Here is a 16,369-nt window from a genome sequence, read left to right as displayed (position 1 = left end):
TGTAGATGAACCTGATCTTGACTGCTTCGAGATTGAATGTATCTACAAAGGTCTCTTTAGCCCTTACAGCTTCTGCCTTCTCATTGTCTGGGTATTAGAAAACCTCTTGTGTACTATTTTAATCTGTTTAATCTGCTCTAATCCTTAATCCTAATAAGAGCCTACATTTAGTGCCTTTTACTGCCTTATTATTACCGCTCTTTCACTTAGAGTCTTAACGTATCGGATGGCTTCAGGCAATATCTGTGCAGTCTGAGACCATACTGTAATCTTGGGAGCCAATGCAGCAACTCTGAAGTTGAGAGTTCAGAGTTTGCCCTACTGTACGCAAGGTGTGGATTTCCTCAAAGCTTCCTGATCCAGCAATAGATAGCACCAGCTGAAAAGCAAACGTCAACTTCCTCTTATGCCTGTTGTGCCATTTGTCCTATGTTTAATAGTTCTTGCTGGTTCAAATATAAAATTATTCATTATTTCTAGAATCACAGAATGGTTTGGTTTGGAAGGGACCTTAAAGATCATCTAGTTCCAACTCCCCTGCCATGGGCAGGGACACCTTCCACTAGACCAGGTTGCTCCAAGCCCGGTCCAACCTGGCCTTGAACACTGCCAGGGATGGGGCAGCCGCAGCTTCTCTGGGTGACCTGTGCCAGTGCCTCGCCACCCTCACAGGGAAGAACTTCCTCCTCATCTAACCTAAATCTACCCTCCTTCAGTTTAAAGACATTCCCCCTTGTCTTATCCCTACAAGCCCCTCTCCACCTTTCTTGTAGGTCCCTTTAGGTCCTGGAAGGCTGCTATATGTGGATGTACTTTACCATCGCAGCCTTTTTTTATAGTAATTTATTTAAACTTCTATCTTAACTTGGCAGAACTAGGAAGAACTATCAGTACTTTTTGATGGCTTATTTTTTACATGCATCATACAAGCAGAGTTGCATCTCTGCAGCTCCTGTATGGTTTGTTCTCCATAATATCAGCAGCCTGAATTCCTGTCATTCCTGTTAGCTTCAGATTGCACGTAACACTACAGCACATATATTGATTGTGTTTTGTTGCTATTTGAGGTCTGAAAAATCTGTAATAGCACTGTAATAGTAGAGGTTAGTTCCCTGTGTACTATTTGCACACAGGTATATCAAATATCAAGTACAGTACTGCATGAAATGGCAATTGTGGCTTCCCTAATTCTGTTACCTGGCTTCCTGAAATCATAGAATCATGGAATGATTTATGTTGGAAGGACCTTTAAAATCATTAAGAGATCCTTTAAGAGAGGGGGTAAGGCACTGGCACAGGTTGCCCAGAGAAGCTGTGGCTGCCCCATCCGTGGAGGTGTTCAAGGTCAGGTTGGACGGGGCTTTGAGCAACCTGGTCTAGTGGGAGGCATCCCTGCCCGTGGCAGGGGGGTTGGAACTAGGTGGTATTAAGGTCCTTTCCAGTCCAAACCATTCTGTAATTCTATGGTCATCTACTTTCAACCCCTTGCCATAAGGAGGAAAACCCCCTGGTACACTTTGGTTTATACTAACTTCATCTAAGAATTTGTCTTTTGTACTTCCATTCACATTATCTATTGGGTATTTAATGCTCTGAATACTTAAAGTGCATTACATGTTTGAAATTATTTGCACAAAATTTTAGTATGTAAGATCTATGTGCTGTAAATGCATATTCATATATGCATTTGCATGCGCATATATGTATGTATATATGTATATCTAGATAGATACATGTCTGTTTTGCAGCTCAACCTGAAGATTTCAGGTTATCTGGAATTATCAAGATTTCTTCATAATCCAAGTACAGAAAAGGTGCTAGAGCTTTATTCAGTTAATTTGGGGAGTTGGTTTGTTGCTTCCAAATCCATAGGAAGAGTCCCAACAGCAGAATTTCATGACTATAAAGTTAAATTGAGCAAATGCTCATATTTACTTTTTTTATACCTGTCATTTGTGTCTGAATGCCGTTAAATTGCTTTCCTTGTGGACATAATACTTCTAGGATAAATTTCTACCAGTGCTGTAGTGTTACATCCACACCCAAGTTGGAATCTGGGCTGAAGATCACAGAGCATGTAGTCTAAAGGAATATTAAGCAGCGTGAGGTAATAGGGTGGTTTTGTTCCCTGGGTTTTGTTGTTCCCCCTCCCCAGTTTAAAAGACTAATATCCTGAATATTAGGATAGGGCCAATATCCTGAGACTGTTTCTGATGATGATTTAAGCCTCTTAAAGCTTGTCAGTGATTGATGTATCTGGGTTTATCAACACTTCAGAGCTGAGAGAGGAGGAGGGAGGCAAGATGGGTGGATGCTTTGGTGAGTTTGCCTTTTGGCTTCTTTGACAGTCCTCTTCTGTTACACATTCCTAGCAGGCAGAGGTTTGACAGAAGCTTCTGCATCACCTAAAACATCATCAGCTTTCTTGAAGGGAGACCAGGAGAGAAGTGGAGGATGAAACAGCCATGGCCATGATCAGACAGTTGTAGCTGCAAACTGAGCCAGAAATCTTGTAGTTAACAGCGTAGTTCAAGTGATATTTGGCTGAGCTAAGCACACAATGTGAGAAGAGTCTCAGGGTGATTATAACTTTGCAATTGTACTGACAAAACTTTAAGGTTAATACCTGAGAGTTAGGCACTCCTGGAGTGGTTCAGTTAAGATTGTTGCTTTACTGGTAAAACCAAAGCCTAAACAACAGAGTTGAATTACTTCCTTATACTTCCTACATGAGTAAAACTGATTGAATTCTTAGGTTTTAAATACACTGTTCCAAACACATTGTCTCATTGGGCTGGATACAGGCTTGTCAGCCTGTGTATCTAGGTGGGGCAACTTTATGAGTAAGGCTTACACCCGCTGAGATTTGAGTACACATTATAGCATCTCTTGTATAGTGGTGAGGATATTCCCAGCAATTTGTGGCTAATACTCATTTTGGAATAGGATCCTTACATAGAAAAAGTAATTAAATCTGTCCTGCTGAAAGTCAGGTGCTGTTTTGAGGCTTAATGAAAGCTAAATAATTCAGGTTGCTGAAAAAAATTAAGGCAGAATCTTTTGTTAGTGATTTTTTTCTTGGGATTTTTAGGATTCAGGGGCATGAATTTCTCGTTAGAGCCTAAGGTAAATGCTTAAAGAATTCAGCCTGTTTGGATGCTGTTCCTTGTTTAAAGAAGGGTCTTCAAAGCTAGATGCAATTCTGATCTTTTTCTCGTATCTAGCCATCAACCAGCTTCCTGAGATTTTCTACTATGTATCGTTAATTAAGAAATAAAAGAAACTGCAATTACCCCACCTCTTCCTCTACACTTTTTTTTCTCTCCCCTAAGGTAGCTGAAATTATCCTAGTATCTTATTTTCCTGAGGTGACTCAGATCCCTGAGTTTGGCAACCATTTCCAGGGCTTAATTACAAGAGATGTTGAGAGAAGTGTGGCCTGCAGGGCACAGTGAGCAGTCTCTTCCTATCCATGACACTGTGCTGAAGAATGCCATTTTCAGTATTTCAGTTAACCTGTCATACTCAGATGCATACTCTGACGTTTGACAGTGATCTTCTGTTACCAAAAAAACCAAAAATAAATCATGAACTACTAACTCAAACTATTGATTTCTGTATGCAGTTTCTCAAAACATACAAGTGGAGTGGACTCCAAGTCCCCTGTATTAGAGCTCTTAGGTAGAGAACTAAATTTAAGGAAGCAGTTTAGCAGTTTTGTAAGGTCACAACCATCACTATTACATCAGTTTTTCCCGTATTCCATTATGATAAAAATGCAAATTATGTTTCAGTTAGGAGAGGCTGTTAAAACAACACATGTGTGTATATTATTATTACGTTGTTTTTCTTCAATGTTGATTTTGCAGTAGTTTCTGAATATATATATATTTTTATAAAGATCCTAACACCATGTAGACAGAATCACTTGGCTTCTGCATAAAATTGAAAAAAGTCTAAAACAATTTTTGAGAGAAAGAACAGGCCCTTTTTTCCTGGCGCTGAGAGTTGAGCAGACCCAGACATTCAGAAATTATGTGAGAAGGAGACTGTTGTCTCTGCAGCTCTTTTGAATGTCTGTGTGTTTTCTTCAAAATGATCTGGTGTGTCGTGACAAAAATGGCAGAATAATGGAGAGAAGAAAATCATAAGAAAAGGGAAGGGAATTTTTTTAGAAGTAAATCTGCTAGCCTTAAGAATTTAAGTCTAAAATCACTACACAGGTTTTGTTTGAGCTGTTTGCATTTATCAATACTTCAGAAATAAAATCCTTAGCATAGGTAGGTGTATGGAAAACAGCACAGGCAAGGTGAGATGCTAATCTGACCCAGCATTTTGTAACCATGAGTGGCACCAAACATTGGAAGAAACCTTTTGCGGAGTGCACAGGAAATCTTTTCTGGGGTGGAAAACAGGATCTCTTTCCTAGGAAAAGTCATGTCTGAAGCCTAACTGTTAGGGATTAAAAATTTAATCGCATTTAATACCCCTTCTCAAACTTTTATTTTTAGCAGAAGCTATTACAGTTTACTGCTTCAACATGATAAATGCCTCTCTATATCCCAACATATCTTGCAATTTGTTTTTAAATCTGTTGTTTCCTAGAGGGATTATTGACTTTGAAGAAAGGGAGTACATGAGGCATGGTAGAGTAAAGGGATTCTATTAAATTTAGATGTTTCCTCCAGTTTAGAAATTCATTTTCCTGTCATCCTTATAATTGAATAGAAGCCACAACCATGTCTTAAAAATATAAGCATGCGTTACTGGGGCTAACTGCATTAGTGTGCCAAATTCCCCAGCATTCCTGTGTTTCCAGAACTGCACTGAAAGCAACACTTTATGCAACACTTCTCCACATTTTGCTTCAGATTTTCTCTTTTCTTTTTGAGGATGCAAAACCAAAGGTTTGATAAGTATGAATTTTCTTCTATGCTTATCTGAACTCTGCACACATTTCGGAGCTTTTTGAAGTCCTCTCATAATTAGTTCTGATACCTTGTCTAATCTGTTACCAAGCTCTGCGGTGTTAGCGTGGGAAAAACCCCTGGATAGAAGGCATGTTTCATCGGAAGCATCAGTGCTAAGTCCTGTCCTGGGCAAGACACCAGGGACTGCATTAGAGTTTGTAGAGCCAAAAGCAGGAGTCTTACAGCTTTAGTTAAGGAATCATCTGTGAACTTCAGTGGACTCCAAACACTCAGTGTCATGTCAACTGCCAGGATACAGACAATTCCCAAATTATTCTTTGGTTTGGGGTTTTGTTTTGTTGTTTTTGTTTGTTTTGGTTTGGTTATTTTTTTTTTCCAGATGTATTCCAATTTACCCATAAAAAAAAATCTGTTCCACGATTGAAAATATTATCTAAAAATGCGCATAGTCAGTTCTCTGTTATCTTTGGGCAGCTCTTATTTGGTTTATGGCTAAACTTTGACCTAAATGCAAGCAGTTGATGAGTCTCCACCTACTGCTCTGTGTGGAGCTGGTTTAGTAGCAGTGGTGCCTCTAGTTCCTGTAGAACCACTCTGCATTGGTAGCTTGGTGAGACAGGATGTCACTCTGGCAGCTAGCTGCCTGCACTCAAGCTAGTCAGACCCAAATCTCCACAACTTGCTCAAGTCCCATTCTCCAGTTCTAGTTTCTTATTGGAGTATTGACTAAGTTGATGGAACAGGTATATTTTAAGTGGTAAGTTATTTTTTGTGCGGGGTACTTGAAAGCAGAGGTTACGCTTTCTCCTCATGGAATTGAAGTCAGTTGTCTATGACAGTTATTTTGAAGCACAACTACCAATACATGGTTTAGTTTACTAGGAGGAATTTTGTTCTTTTGCAGTGACTGGCTATAATTTGTCAAAGCTGTTACTTGATCATTCTTTGCATGAGTAAATTGATAAGTATAGGAGTTTGTTTTAAAATAAATGTATCAACATACTGCATGTAGTGCTAGTTTTGGTTTTCAGTGAGCAAAAGGAGAGCAGTCCATCCCTGCCTGTATGCAAAATTATTCCATAATTAAGCCAGGAAAATGCTTGGTTTTCATACAGTTTCACATTATCTTGGCTTCTATTTCTGCCCTTTTTTGTATAAATACAAACCAGAAAACTACAAGGGCATAAAATCTGAAATAGTTCAATATTTTGTTCAATATGTTCTAAGTATATTGTTTCTATAATGTTGTTTTCTTGTGCTGTACTGAAAACACAGTTTTCCTAGTCTTTATTGTGGGAACACTTCTACTGTTTCTTAGATGTTTGCAATGTCACTGGAATATCCGTTTATTGCTAAACTCTCAATTTAGTGTCTTTGAAATAGATGAAGCGTACACTGTGACCAGTATGGTTGCCAAGACTACTGAAACCTGCTGGATTTAAAGGAAAGGTATTACTGTAAGCTCACAGAAAGATTGCAGAATTGCGTAAGAAGCAATAACATTGAAATTAATACAATTTCTTGCATCATGTATATTTAAATCTCAATGTAATCTTAATTTTCCAGTATGCGAGAGAGTAGGAGCTGGGGTATTTTTGACTCTGGAATTGTGCTTCTGACAGACCAAAATACCAAAGTAACATAGTTGCAAAATTGCTAATAAAGTAACATAGGAAATACTTTCTTTTAAATATACACTAATGGTTTATTTTGCTCAATAATAGTTCTACTGCTTGGAGGTGCAAAGCAAAGGTAAAGGAAATAACCATGTCTGTTAAACGAGCTTACTTTAGTCACATCAGCTTGATTCCCGTGTTGCAATTTAACGTTCAGTGATGGTCAAAGTGGTGTAATCTGCTGAGAACCGCCAGAGCATCGCACACCCTTCCCTTCCACTTTTCCTTTTCTGTATGAGAAAGCTCTTAAATAAATAACTTTATTTAATTGGGATCAATTCAATAACTGTTAAAGATTTCCTTGTTGAAGGTGAAAGGTGTTTTAACTAACAGTGATGTTACCAGTTCTGTTTCTGGGCTCTGTTCTTTGAGGCTGGATCACCTCTCTGAGTTTAGGTTGTTCTTTCTTTGTTCATGTAGGTTATATTATATAGATTATGTAAGGAATTAAACTGATACCTGCATTTATTCCAGCTTTGGAATAGTGCATATTTGCATTATATGACAATGCTTTCCCTCTTTTTTTGTACCATTCTATTAAATATAACATAGGAACAAATTTATATTATCTGTGCAAAGATCAGCACAAAACTAAGAACTTGCCCTAGGAAACAATTATTTGTGAAGTGCCCTGTCAGTGCATTACACCAGCAGGAATTTGTCAGATTCCTTTTATAGGTTCCAACTCCCAGCTGGGAAACCTGTAATAGAAAACCTGTTTTTCCAATGTATTTATTTCTTTGAGATTCTTGCTCAGGCATCTTGTATCTGGGCTAGTAGTGAAGAAGGAGAAATCCCCTACTGTAGTAAAAAGAGCCTTGTAGTTTGGACTCTTTTTGCCTAGGAAGTTCCCGACTGGTGAAAATAATACATGTTTATGGGAGATAAATTCCTATATGTACTTAGAAAATCTGACCTGCAACCTACTCCCTAAAAGAGCAAGTGAGAAAATATGGCAGCTATGCTTTCTTTAATTATTCTTAATCAAAATCTTATGTTGCACATTATGGACTTGTATCAGAGAAAAACATTGCTGAACCAACCAGTAAATGAACTAGAAGGGGAGAGGTGTAGGAGGGAGGTATTTTTAGCCCTTTTTGGCCATCTGAGGGCTATTTTGAGACATAGCCAGCTTTGTTCCAGTATTTCAAAGGTTAGCACACAGAAGGTAGCTGTGAGGATGCACTACCTGGGATAAGTGTAGAGACATGGCTTGGAAGTGCAGGGTGAAGACAGGAAAGCCAAAGCTCGGAAGTGGTGCAGTTAGCTGTGAAAGGTACAGAGCGCTGTGGTACCAAAACCACAAACTGTTGCGTTCTCTTTCTCCGTTCTTCCTGCCCTTACTATGAGTTTGTTGTGCAGGGCTTCCCCCCACTCCTGGTTGTTAAAACACTAGGAGGAGTTGAAAAAGGTACGCTTGCAGACAAAGAGGTGAAATGGAAGATGTTACCTCTCAACCCGTTTGTGGTTTAGTCTGTTTGCCAAAAAGCCAATTTCCACCCCTGATTGTGTGGGAGGGGAAACCCCTTACGGATTTTCATTTCCCTCCTGAGTTGCTATGGTACAACCACTGTTCCTTTTGCAATGTAATTTGGCATTCACTATCTTCGGTGCCAAGATAAAACCATTACTGTAGTGCTGCCATTATTTTTTTCCTTCTCCAAAAGCTTACTTTCTGGTGACTTTGTGAATATTCATTACATGCTTGTTTTGTTGCAGAGGAGTTGATACATTAGTTCATCTTGACTGATGCCCTTGACGCTAGAAGATAAATAGCAAAGTAGAGATAGGTGACAAGGATTGATTAGCAATCCAGCTTCTTAAGCCAGAACATAAACATTTATAGATAAGCCGAGCCTGCAGAATGCACCTTAGTGGAATTAAGAACACATTTTAACGTGTAGGAGGAGTTTTCTGTGCCTGCCAAGATACAAATCTTCATTTGATGCTTCTCTTGAACACTTATGTTCACCAATGGTTTACTTCTCAGAAAATGAGTTTCCAAGTTTTGAAGGAAAAATCACACATTCCATTAAAACAAAGTAATAATTCTTTACAAGAGTGCATATTATAGTTTGGACAGTGAAAGGTACTTTTGTTAAAATGAGCTTGAACAAGTGTAATCGTACACTTGCAGAAGTTTTACTTAATATTTTTCCTTTGCTGCAAACTTGGTGGGCTGTTTCAGATAATGATCCTTCAGTCTGGTGAGTGGTGAGGAAAGGGTAAATAGGGACTGATGTGCCCCATCCCTTGTGAGAGACATCTGAAACTAGATGTTCAAAACCCAAGCTGAATTAAATGCTGCTTTACTGGCAGCTAAATGGTGGGATTTTCTGCCAGGGGATATTGGATGTCCTAGATACACATGGATACAACAAACAATTAGACAAATTTGGTGTACGCAAAAGAACTGCAGGTTCCTCAAACAGTCTTGGGGAGTCATAAATTGCTGAGAGACAGTGCCAAAGAAATACTGTAAGCTCATTGTGTGTATTCTGTATTAGACATCTGCTCTTGTCAGTTCTTGAGAGGTGGCATAGTTGGTCTGTGGGACCATTGGTAGGACCAAGAGTGGTTGTCACACTGTAAAATGTGAAAATAAGGTTGTCACTGCTTTCTGTGATCAAACCTGGAGCAGTCTTTCCCCTGCCATCCCACCCAACATTTCAGGTCACTGCCAGTTGTCACTGCTGTTCTCTTAAAAACTGTGCAAGCTGACACTGTCATCAGAAGAAATTGTTGCACACGCTGTCCCCAACTGCTAGGTCCTGCTATCCACAACCCACAGCAGTAAGAGCAAAGGGAAGAACAGTGCGAGAAGAAGCAGCAGAACCGCCTCTTCTAGTAGCAGTCTCAGCTCAAAGGTCTTGTTTGTAGAGTTTGGCAAATATGTCAGAGCATCTTCCCAAAAATCACATGCTTTTTTTTTTTGTAGTCAGTGACTTTTTGGGACAGCAACACACTACTTGACGTGCTGCATGACTACAGTTACCTGGGCTGCTGAGGGTGTTGTGGGTTGTACCTGAGTTGTGGTGCCCCTAAAGCATCAGCTTGTTGCTTTTTGGCTGAAGCGCTGTATGCAGACTGCTTCTTCATTCATCTCTAGACTATCGTACGGGTATTTTGACTCAATTAAGGAAAATGCATAAATGGATTTAAAAATCAGTGAAGGTTAAACTTTACTTTCTTTTTTTTACTTACTTTTAAGTTTACTTTACTTAAAATTTTACTGTCAAACGGAAATGATTTCCTGATGAGCAGTCTCTGATACCCTGGCCTTACAAAGAAGGATCTGACTGAGCTTTATACTTCTGCTATCCAAGCCTTTCAGATAATTTCTTACGTTCTTGCCTTATCTGTGTAACTGGGGGGTGAAAAAGAAACTCAAAACCCTCCAAATCCTCCTCAGATTATATGGATATTGTGAGTCCAGCATATATATGCTTGTTGTCAGCACATGCTTACTAAGAAATGCAGGATGTTATAAGTGCTTCACTGTGCCATCTGTGAGTCTTCAACAGTGCTGTGCTGGAAAAGGATACTGTTCTCCAGGCTTTACAGAAAAGAAGGTCACAGAAAAACTGGGTTGTCCACGTTTTTGGAACAATTTAGGAATGGAACTCAGGTTCTCCATGTCTTGGCTTAAGCAGCCTGTCTAGTGTACTTCTGCATCTTTCAAGCTATCCTGCTCTTGCACATCTCTCTTCTTTATTTCCTTATCACTCTACAAACAAGGAAGGAGAGAATGAAAGCATGGGAAAATGCGTACCTGCAAACCTAAGAAGGAAGGAGGATTTGGTAGCTTTCACGTAGGCACACCGTAGCTGACTGTCTCCATAAACAAATCACAGGGTTATCACATTCTATGTTTATGCAATGGAAATAACCCAGAATTCAGGATCAATAAAGCATGCAAAAAAAAAAAAAAGTTACTGTCCCAAATGATGCAAACAGTCCTTTCTCGTATGACCTCATTCCACTTGCATTTTCCTGGTACATTGTGTGCCAATGCTCTCTGGGTGTGCTGGAGGTGGGTGGTGGGTTTTGTACATATTGCTTTTAAAATTAATTGTCTACAAAATTTCTCTTTTCAGTTGTATATGAGCACAGGTCAAGATTAGAAAAGTCATTACAAAAGGAAAGGCTTGAACATAAGAAAGCGAAAGAAGGTAAAAATGTGCTTTTCACTTCGACATTTGAGATCACTTGATTATTTTAGAAAGTAACTTCAGATGGATTTTGTTTGATTTTAAACAAGTTATCGACGTATAACACGTTAGCAGGTGGTTAGCAGGACCACCTTGGCAGAGCTGTGGTGATTAAGTAAATCTGTTTGTTTGTTTATTTAATCCAATCTTTTTAAAAAGTAATAATCTTTCTAGTACTTTCTGCAGATCCCTGCAACACAGCACAGTATACACAGAGAATATGTGTATATCGATGTACATAAACCTTACATATATGTGGAGTATGGGCGTGTGTAAATCCTGTTCTGGCATGCTGAAAATTTAAAACTTGTACTAAAACCATGGGCTTTTCTCCTCCATTCCATCAGTGTGAAATTAGACTCTCAATCAGTATTTTTACACATGCTTACATACCTTATTCTAAGGTATGTAGACTAAACTAAGTTCAAGGTGTTTGTGCAGGGGAAATGTTTGTACACATCTTATTTCTTACACATCTGCTTTCTATGAAACTTCAGCAGAATGCAATCCCCTGAGTTTTCTCTGAGTCTTTTGTTGTTCTAAATTCACCACAATTTCCAGAGTAAAGTCTGTATTCTTCCTAAGATTGAGGACTAAGCCGCTGAATTAAAACAACTACTAAGCAAAGATTAAGAGCGAGTAAGAAACTACTCTTACAGTGCAGTCCTCAATGGCTTTCTGGTGCCATCTAGTGTAGAGCTGTCCCATTGCTATGCGAAGTTGAGTCGGTGTTTTCAAATCCTGAAAAGAGGATAAGGCACAAAAGGGGAATTTTTTGTTTCGTTTAAACTTTGCCTAGACTTTCACATTTCTTAAAGTATACGGGTTTTTATCCTAATACAAGAATACACGATTTATAAATGTCCTTTTCCTTTTGAATGATACTACTGGGCCTTCACTGGGAGAGTTCGTGTAACAAATTTATTTACCCATCCATAGTCTTGAGCCTGTACTCCCATGTCTCACACTAAGATATGAAACTGTTTAATGAAAGTATTTTATGGAACTATGAAATTTTTAAATGAAAATATTTTTTCAGAATGTGAGCATTTTGTTAAACGCTCCATAGGTTGGTGAGTTTTGGTTTTGGCTTTTTTTTTTAGCTGTTTTGGAAAATTGACTGCATAAGTATCCAGATCTTAAGAGAGTTTACGTATGCAACAGTTATGTTATTTAAGTACAGTTTCTAATTTCCTGGGGTTTTTTTCATCAGTATTTTCCTTTTTATGTTATAGATTTTCTTGTTTATAAACTAGAAGCACAGGAAACACTAAATAAAGGAAGGGTAAGTCAAGTTTTTAATAGTTGATGCTATTTAAGTTGCAAGAAAAAGGGAATGCTTTGCAATTTTAACTCTTCAAAGGAAAAGGTCTTACAAAATACTAATTGAAAGAGCTCTCAATTCTACTCTGCATGTCGAAGTGCTCTGCAATTCCTAATCATTTGAGCTGTAGTAGGAGATACTAATATTTTTCCAGAAAATTAATTTAGAAAATATCTTCCTGTTTATGTATGGTAGTTCAAACATAGTTTTACTACTTTTAAGAGGAAGGAGGAATAAGAAGTCATTAGAAATCTTTTTGTAGCTTAGTCCACAGAGAAAAGGACAGTGACAGCTTTCTAATGCATGGTCTTTTAATTGGAAAGTATAAAAACATAAAGAAACTTCGTTTTATATATCAAGTGCCAGAAGGAAAGCTGTATCTGGCAAAAGACCCAGAAACCTGTAAAGAACTCTTTATAAAAGCAAGTAAATTAGGATTTTATGGCTACTGTATGTTGAAACTGAGGAGCAGTTTGTGAGCTGAGCAACCCAAGCTAAAATAGATTGTTGCTGCAGTACGCGCAAAGTGTGTATGTTCTTGCTATGTTCCAAAGCAAGTGGAAAGATTTGTTTCCTGGCGTGTTATGTCCTTTGGCTTGTGACTCCTAAATAACTGCATGTAGAGAGGTTAGAGAAATGATAGTATTACTCTGTTTAACACTAGTGTTTTCATTTTACAGCAAGACTCAAATAGCCGGTACAGTGCACTGAGTGTACAACACCAGATGTTGAAGGTAGGTAGCTGAGATAGCCAGTTTCACAGGGCACGGGTATTCTGCTACATCAGGGAGGTAACGGCCTCACTGGCTTCTGGTAGTCCACTCCATAATGTCACTGCATTGATGGTGCCATCCTCTTACAACAGTACTGTTAAAAGATGATTTACTACAGTTTTTCCTAGTCAGACTTTCCAGTGGGTAATTTAATCTTATCAAATTTATTACTTGTATGGAATGCTGACTTATCAGACTGTACATAGTTTGGCATGTAAGGCGTTTCTTACATGCATTCAGCAGCTCCCCGTGGGACAGTGCAACAGCAAGGTGAGGTGATGCAGCCCTAGAACAGACTACTCATTGCAGAGATCATTTTGTGAAAGGAGCTGTGATATACATGCTTTGAATAATAAAGTTCTTGTTATGAATGCTTCCTGTTCGTCTGGACTTATTTAACAAATTGTCAAAGACAATATTAGCTAGATATGCAGATACAGCACTGTTCCAGTGTCCCAACTTGGTATTTGCAGAGTCAACACGAAGAACTAAAGAAACAGCATGCTGACCTTGAGGAAGATCACCGAAAACAAGGAGAAGAGTTTAGCAGAACATTCAGTGATCACAAGGAGCGATACTTACAACTGCAGCAGGAAAAAGAGCAGGAGATATCTAAGCTGAAGGGTATATGTAACCTGTGTCTGGCTGCCCATATTAAAATGTGTATTTGTCATTGGTTTTTGTGTGATGTGAGACAGAAAGGCATTTTCTCTGTTTTCACTAACTGGTTATTCATGCATCTTATGCCTCCTGATAAGTTACATTTTATTGATGATTTTATGGGGCGTCTTTCTGAAATGTATTCATATGTGTGCTTCGTGTTTCTATCTACATTAGAAAAATAGTAAGAAACACAGCACATAAAAGCCCATCAAGTGTCAGAGGCTGGTTTATCCAGTTTTTAATTTTTAGTTCTAAGACTTGCATAAACCTGGAAAATAGGTTTGCCTCTTTATTCTTTTTTTGTAATTCAAAGGCAATGGATGAATATTTGCCACTTCAATCAGAGATCTAATTGTGCCTCTTTATGAAGTGACTTTGTATACATTGTAGGCCTTGTTTTCTCTGTATATCAGCTTCTCTGAAACATGTTGCACCTGTATACTTAGATGATGAAACTAATTTATTTTTTTATTTTTACTCTTGGTATCCAGTTTCTTATTAAAGAGGTTCTTTGCAGTTTGCAGGCCTCTTCAACCCTAATTACACAATTGCATAGAACAAAAGGATGGGGTTCTCCCCATGAAGTGCCTTCAGCCACTTTCTGCCATGTGTCACTAACACGAGTTAGTTTTAGAGCTGTCTGCAGTTTTGTCTGCACAGTATTTTGCAGGCAGAGGCTGTCTTTATTAGTTCTGCCTTGGCACCACACCAGTGAAGTCATACAGCTAGCTCTTGGACTGAGCTGGATTGCAGCCTAGCAGCTTGGAGTGTGGGAAGAGCTTGCCTTTGTCTGCTTGCAGTATTCTACATCAGCATAATGTAAGAACTGCGAAGAGAAGCCCCTCTCCCTTGTCCCAGAACGTAAAGCTTTTTAAGTATGCTGGCCATCTGGGCACCTCTTCCAAAAGAATAGCTTAGTCCTACGACATGAAATTCTCACTCACCAGATGCGATGTGGGGGAACAGAGGAGAGTGGCTTCCTCTCTGCCCTTTAAAGATTCACATTACCATAATGAATTTTGCTGTCTGCAGTCCCCAGCGTGAACAGTGATGCATAATTCCAGTTGTGGGCTGGATGCACTAGTATAAAATTCAAACAAATTTTGACAATTTTATGCTTGAAAATATAAAGCTTTTTATAGGGCTGGGGAGAGAGGGACATAAACCATATACATAATCCATTTTTACTATAGCAGTTGTGTGGCATTTTATGTAGTTTGTGTTATAGTCTTAATTTTGGTGCTTAGTCTAGTAGTATAAATCTGACTGGGTTTAAATTCTGTATGTCATTTCTTTTAAACAGAATCCTTATATAACTTACGAGAGGAGAACAGACAGTTGAGAAAAGCTCATCAAGACATTCACACCCAGCTACAAGATGTCAAGGTAGGCTTTGCTTTGAGGAGAACTTTGAAGACCATTAGGAAACCGAGAAGTTTTAACAAGCTAGAAATGGACTATACTGAATTCTTGTAATTTCTGTTACGTGGCAAAAAGGAGGGAAATATGTCTGAACTGCATTTCTTGTCTTTTGCCGCTTGCACTTAAGGTACATGCTCATTTAAAGACCAAAAGAAAGGGGGGGAGAGGGAGAAGTATTTAGTATAGAAATTGGAAATCTGTTTTTGCAAGTTAAAAATTGTGTTTTGACAAATTAAGTTTGCTAAAATGAATGTTTTCCAGATTTGGGTTTTTTTTCCTCAAACGTCCATCAACAGCTACTCCAACTTTTAACTTTACTTCAGTTATGCAAATCCTGGCCTCCAAATTTTCTTTCCTGGTGTGCTTGCTTTCTCTGTTTAATTTTTAATGTTAAATAAATGCTGTCATTCCAACTCAGGATTTTCTTTTCGAAATAAATTTAATTAGCTTCCTAGTGCAAAATCCCCCAGGCTACCTGATTTACGTTTAGAATGAACTTGATGTGAAACATGTATTGTTCTTCTTTTTGTGTAGCAACAGCATAAGAACTTACTCTCCCAACACAACCAACTTGTAGTGACATTGGAAGACCACAAGAGTGCACTAGCTGCTGCACAGGTCAGAAAGGAAAGCAGCTTCTACTAGCTCTTACCTTCCTAAAACTTCTTTCTCCTAGTTCAGCTGACTGTAATGTTATGCATGTAGCCTTTCGCATGGGGAATCTGCAGCTGGCACCATGCTGCACACTGTAGGGAAATGCATGAGTTAAAGGGTTGCTCTTAAGAATAAGCTGCAACAAATTGTAGGGCTGTCAGAAAATAAAAACCTGTGTTATAGGCCCAGAGTGCATGTGTTACTGATTTAAAAAAAAAAAAGAAAAAAAAAAAAAGAAAAAAGTATCTCTGCTTTCATGAGAGCTGTCAAATACCTTCCTTTCTCTGTCTTCTCTGATAGAACTTCTGTTAGTTTAACATCCCACACACCGACATTCATATGTATCTCTTATAAAGACCTGGATGCTGGTATACTATGAAGTCTCTTTTTGTGTAGACTGGAAGGTTTATAAGGTTGCATATACATCATGCATATGTATACATCAGTGCAGCAGAGGTAGTCTATATATGGAGAAATATAAACCCCAGGTGGAACTCAAAATAGTTTAAAACAAGCAGCAGTATTACCTTTCCTAGATGTCATTTTCAAGTGAACTGTCCATGAAGCACAAGCTTTAGCAGACTATTGCAAATTCAGTCAGCTGTGCTACTACAAGCTGTGTAGGCCACAGGGAATCTGAAAGTAGGAGTAATGTTGGAGCAGAGGAAAACTTTTGGTGAAAGATTGGAGGGAAAGGCAATGAGGCAGTATGAAG

General features: G+C 38.6%; 1 protein-coding gene across 3 annotated transcripts in view; it reads left to right on the top strand.

The window, feature by feature from the left end:
• Positions 1-16,369, top strand: part of GOLIM4 (golgi integral membrane protein 4) — a 34,367-nt gene that overhangs the window by 4,749 nt on the left and 13,249 nt on the right. The window contains exons 2-7 of one of the 3 annotated variants that reach the window (XM_030494839.1): positions 10,705-10,779; positions 12,054-12,103; positions 12,823-12,876; positions 13,389-13,539; positions 14,882-14,964; positions 15,535-15,618. In XM_030494839.1, the coding sequence (XP_030350699.1) occupies positions 10,705-10,779; positions 12,054-12,103; positions 12,823-12,876; positions 13,389-13,539; positions 14,882-14,964; positions 15,535-15,618 (497 nt within the window). The remainder of the gene's footprint in view (positions 1-10,704; positions 10,780-12,053; positions 12,104-12,822; positions 12,877-13,388; positions 13,540-14,881; positions 14,965-15,534; positions 15,619-16,369) is intronic. The other 2 variants (XM_030494840.1, XM_030494843.1) reach the window with 2 other exon arrangements.

The sequence above is a fragment of the Strigops habroptila genome, chromosome 8, assembly GCF_004027225.2.
Source record: "Strigops habroptila isolate Jane chromosome 8, bStrHab1.2.pri, whole genome shotgun sequence".
NCBI classification, from domain to species: Eukaryota; Metazoa; Chordata; class Aves; order Psittaciformes; family Psittacidae; genus Strigops; species Strigops habroptila.
Note: the sequence above shows the minus strand (reverse complement) of the source record. Positions and strands in the feature narration are given on the sequence as shown.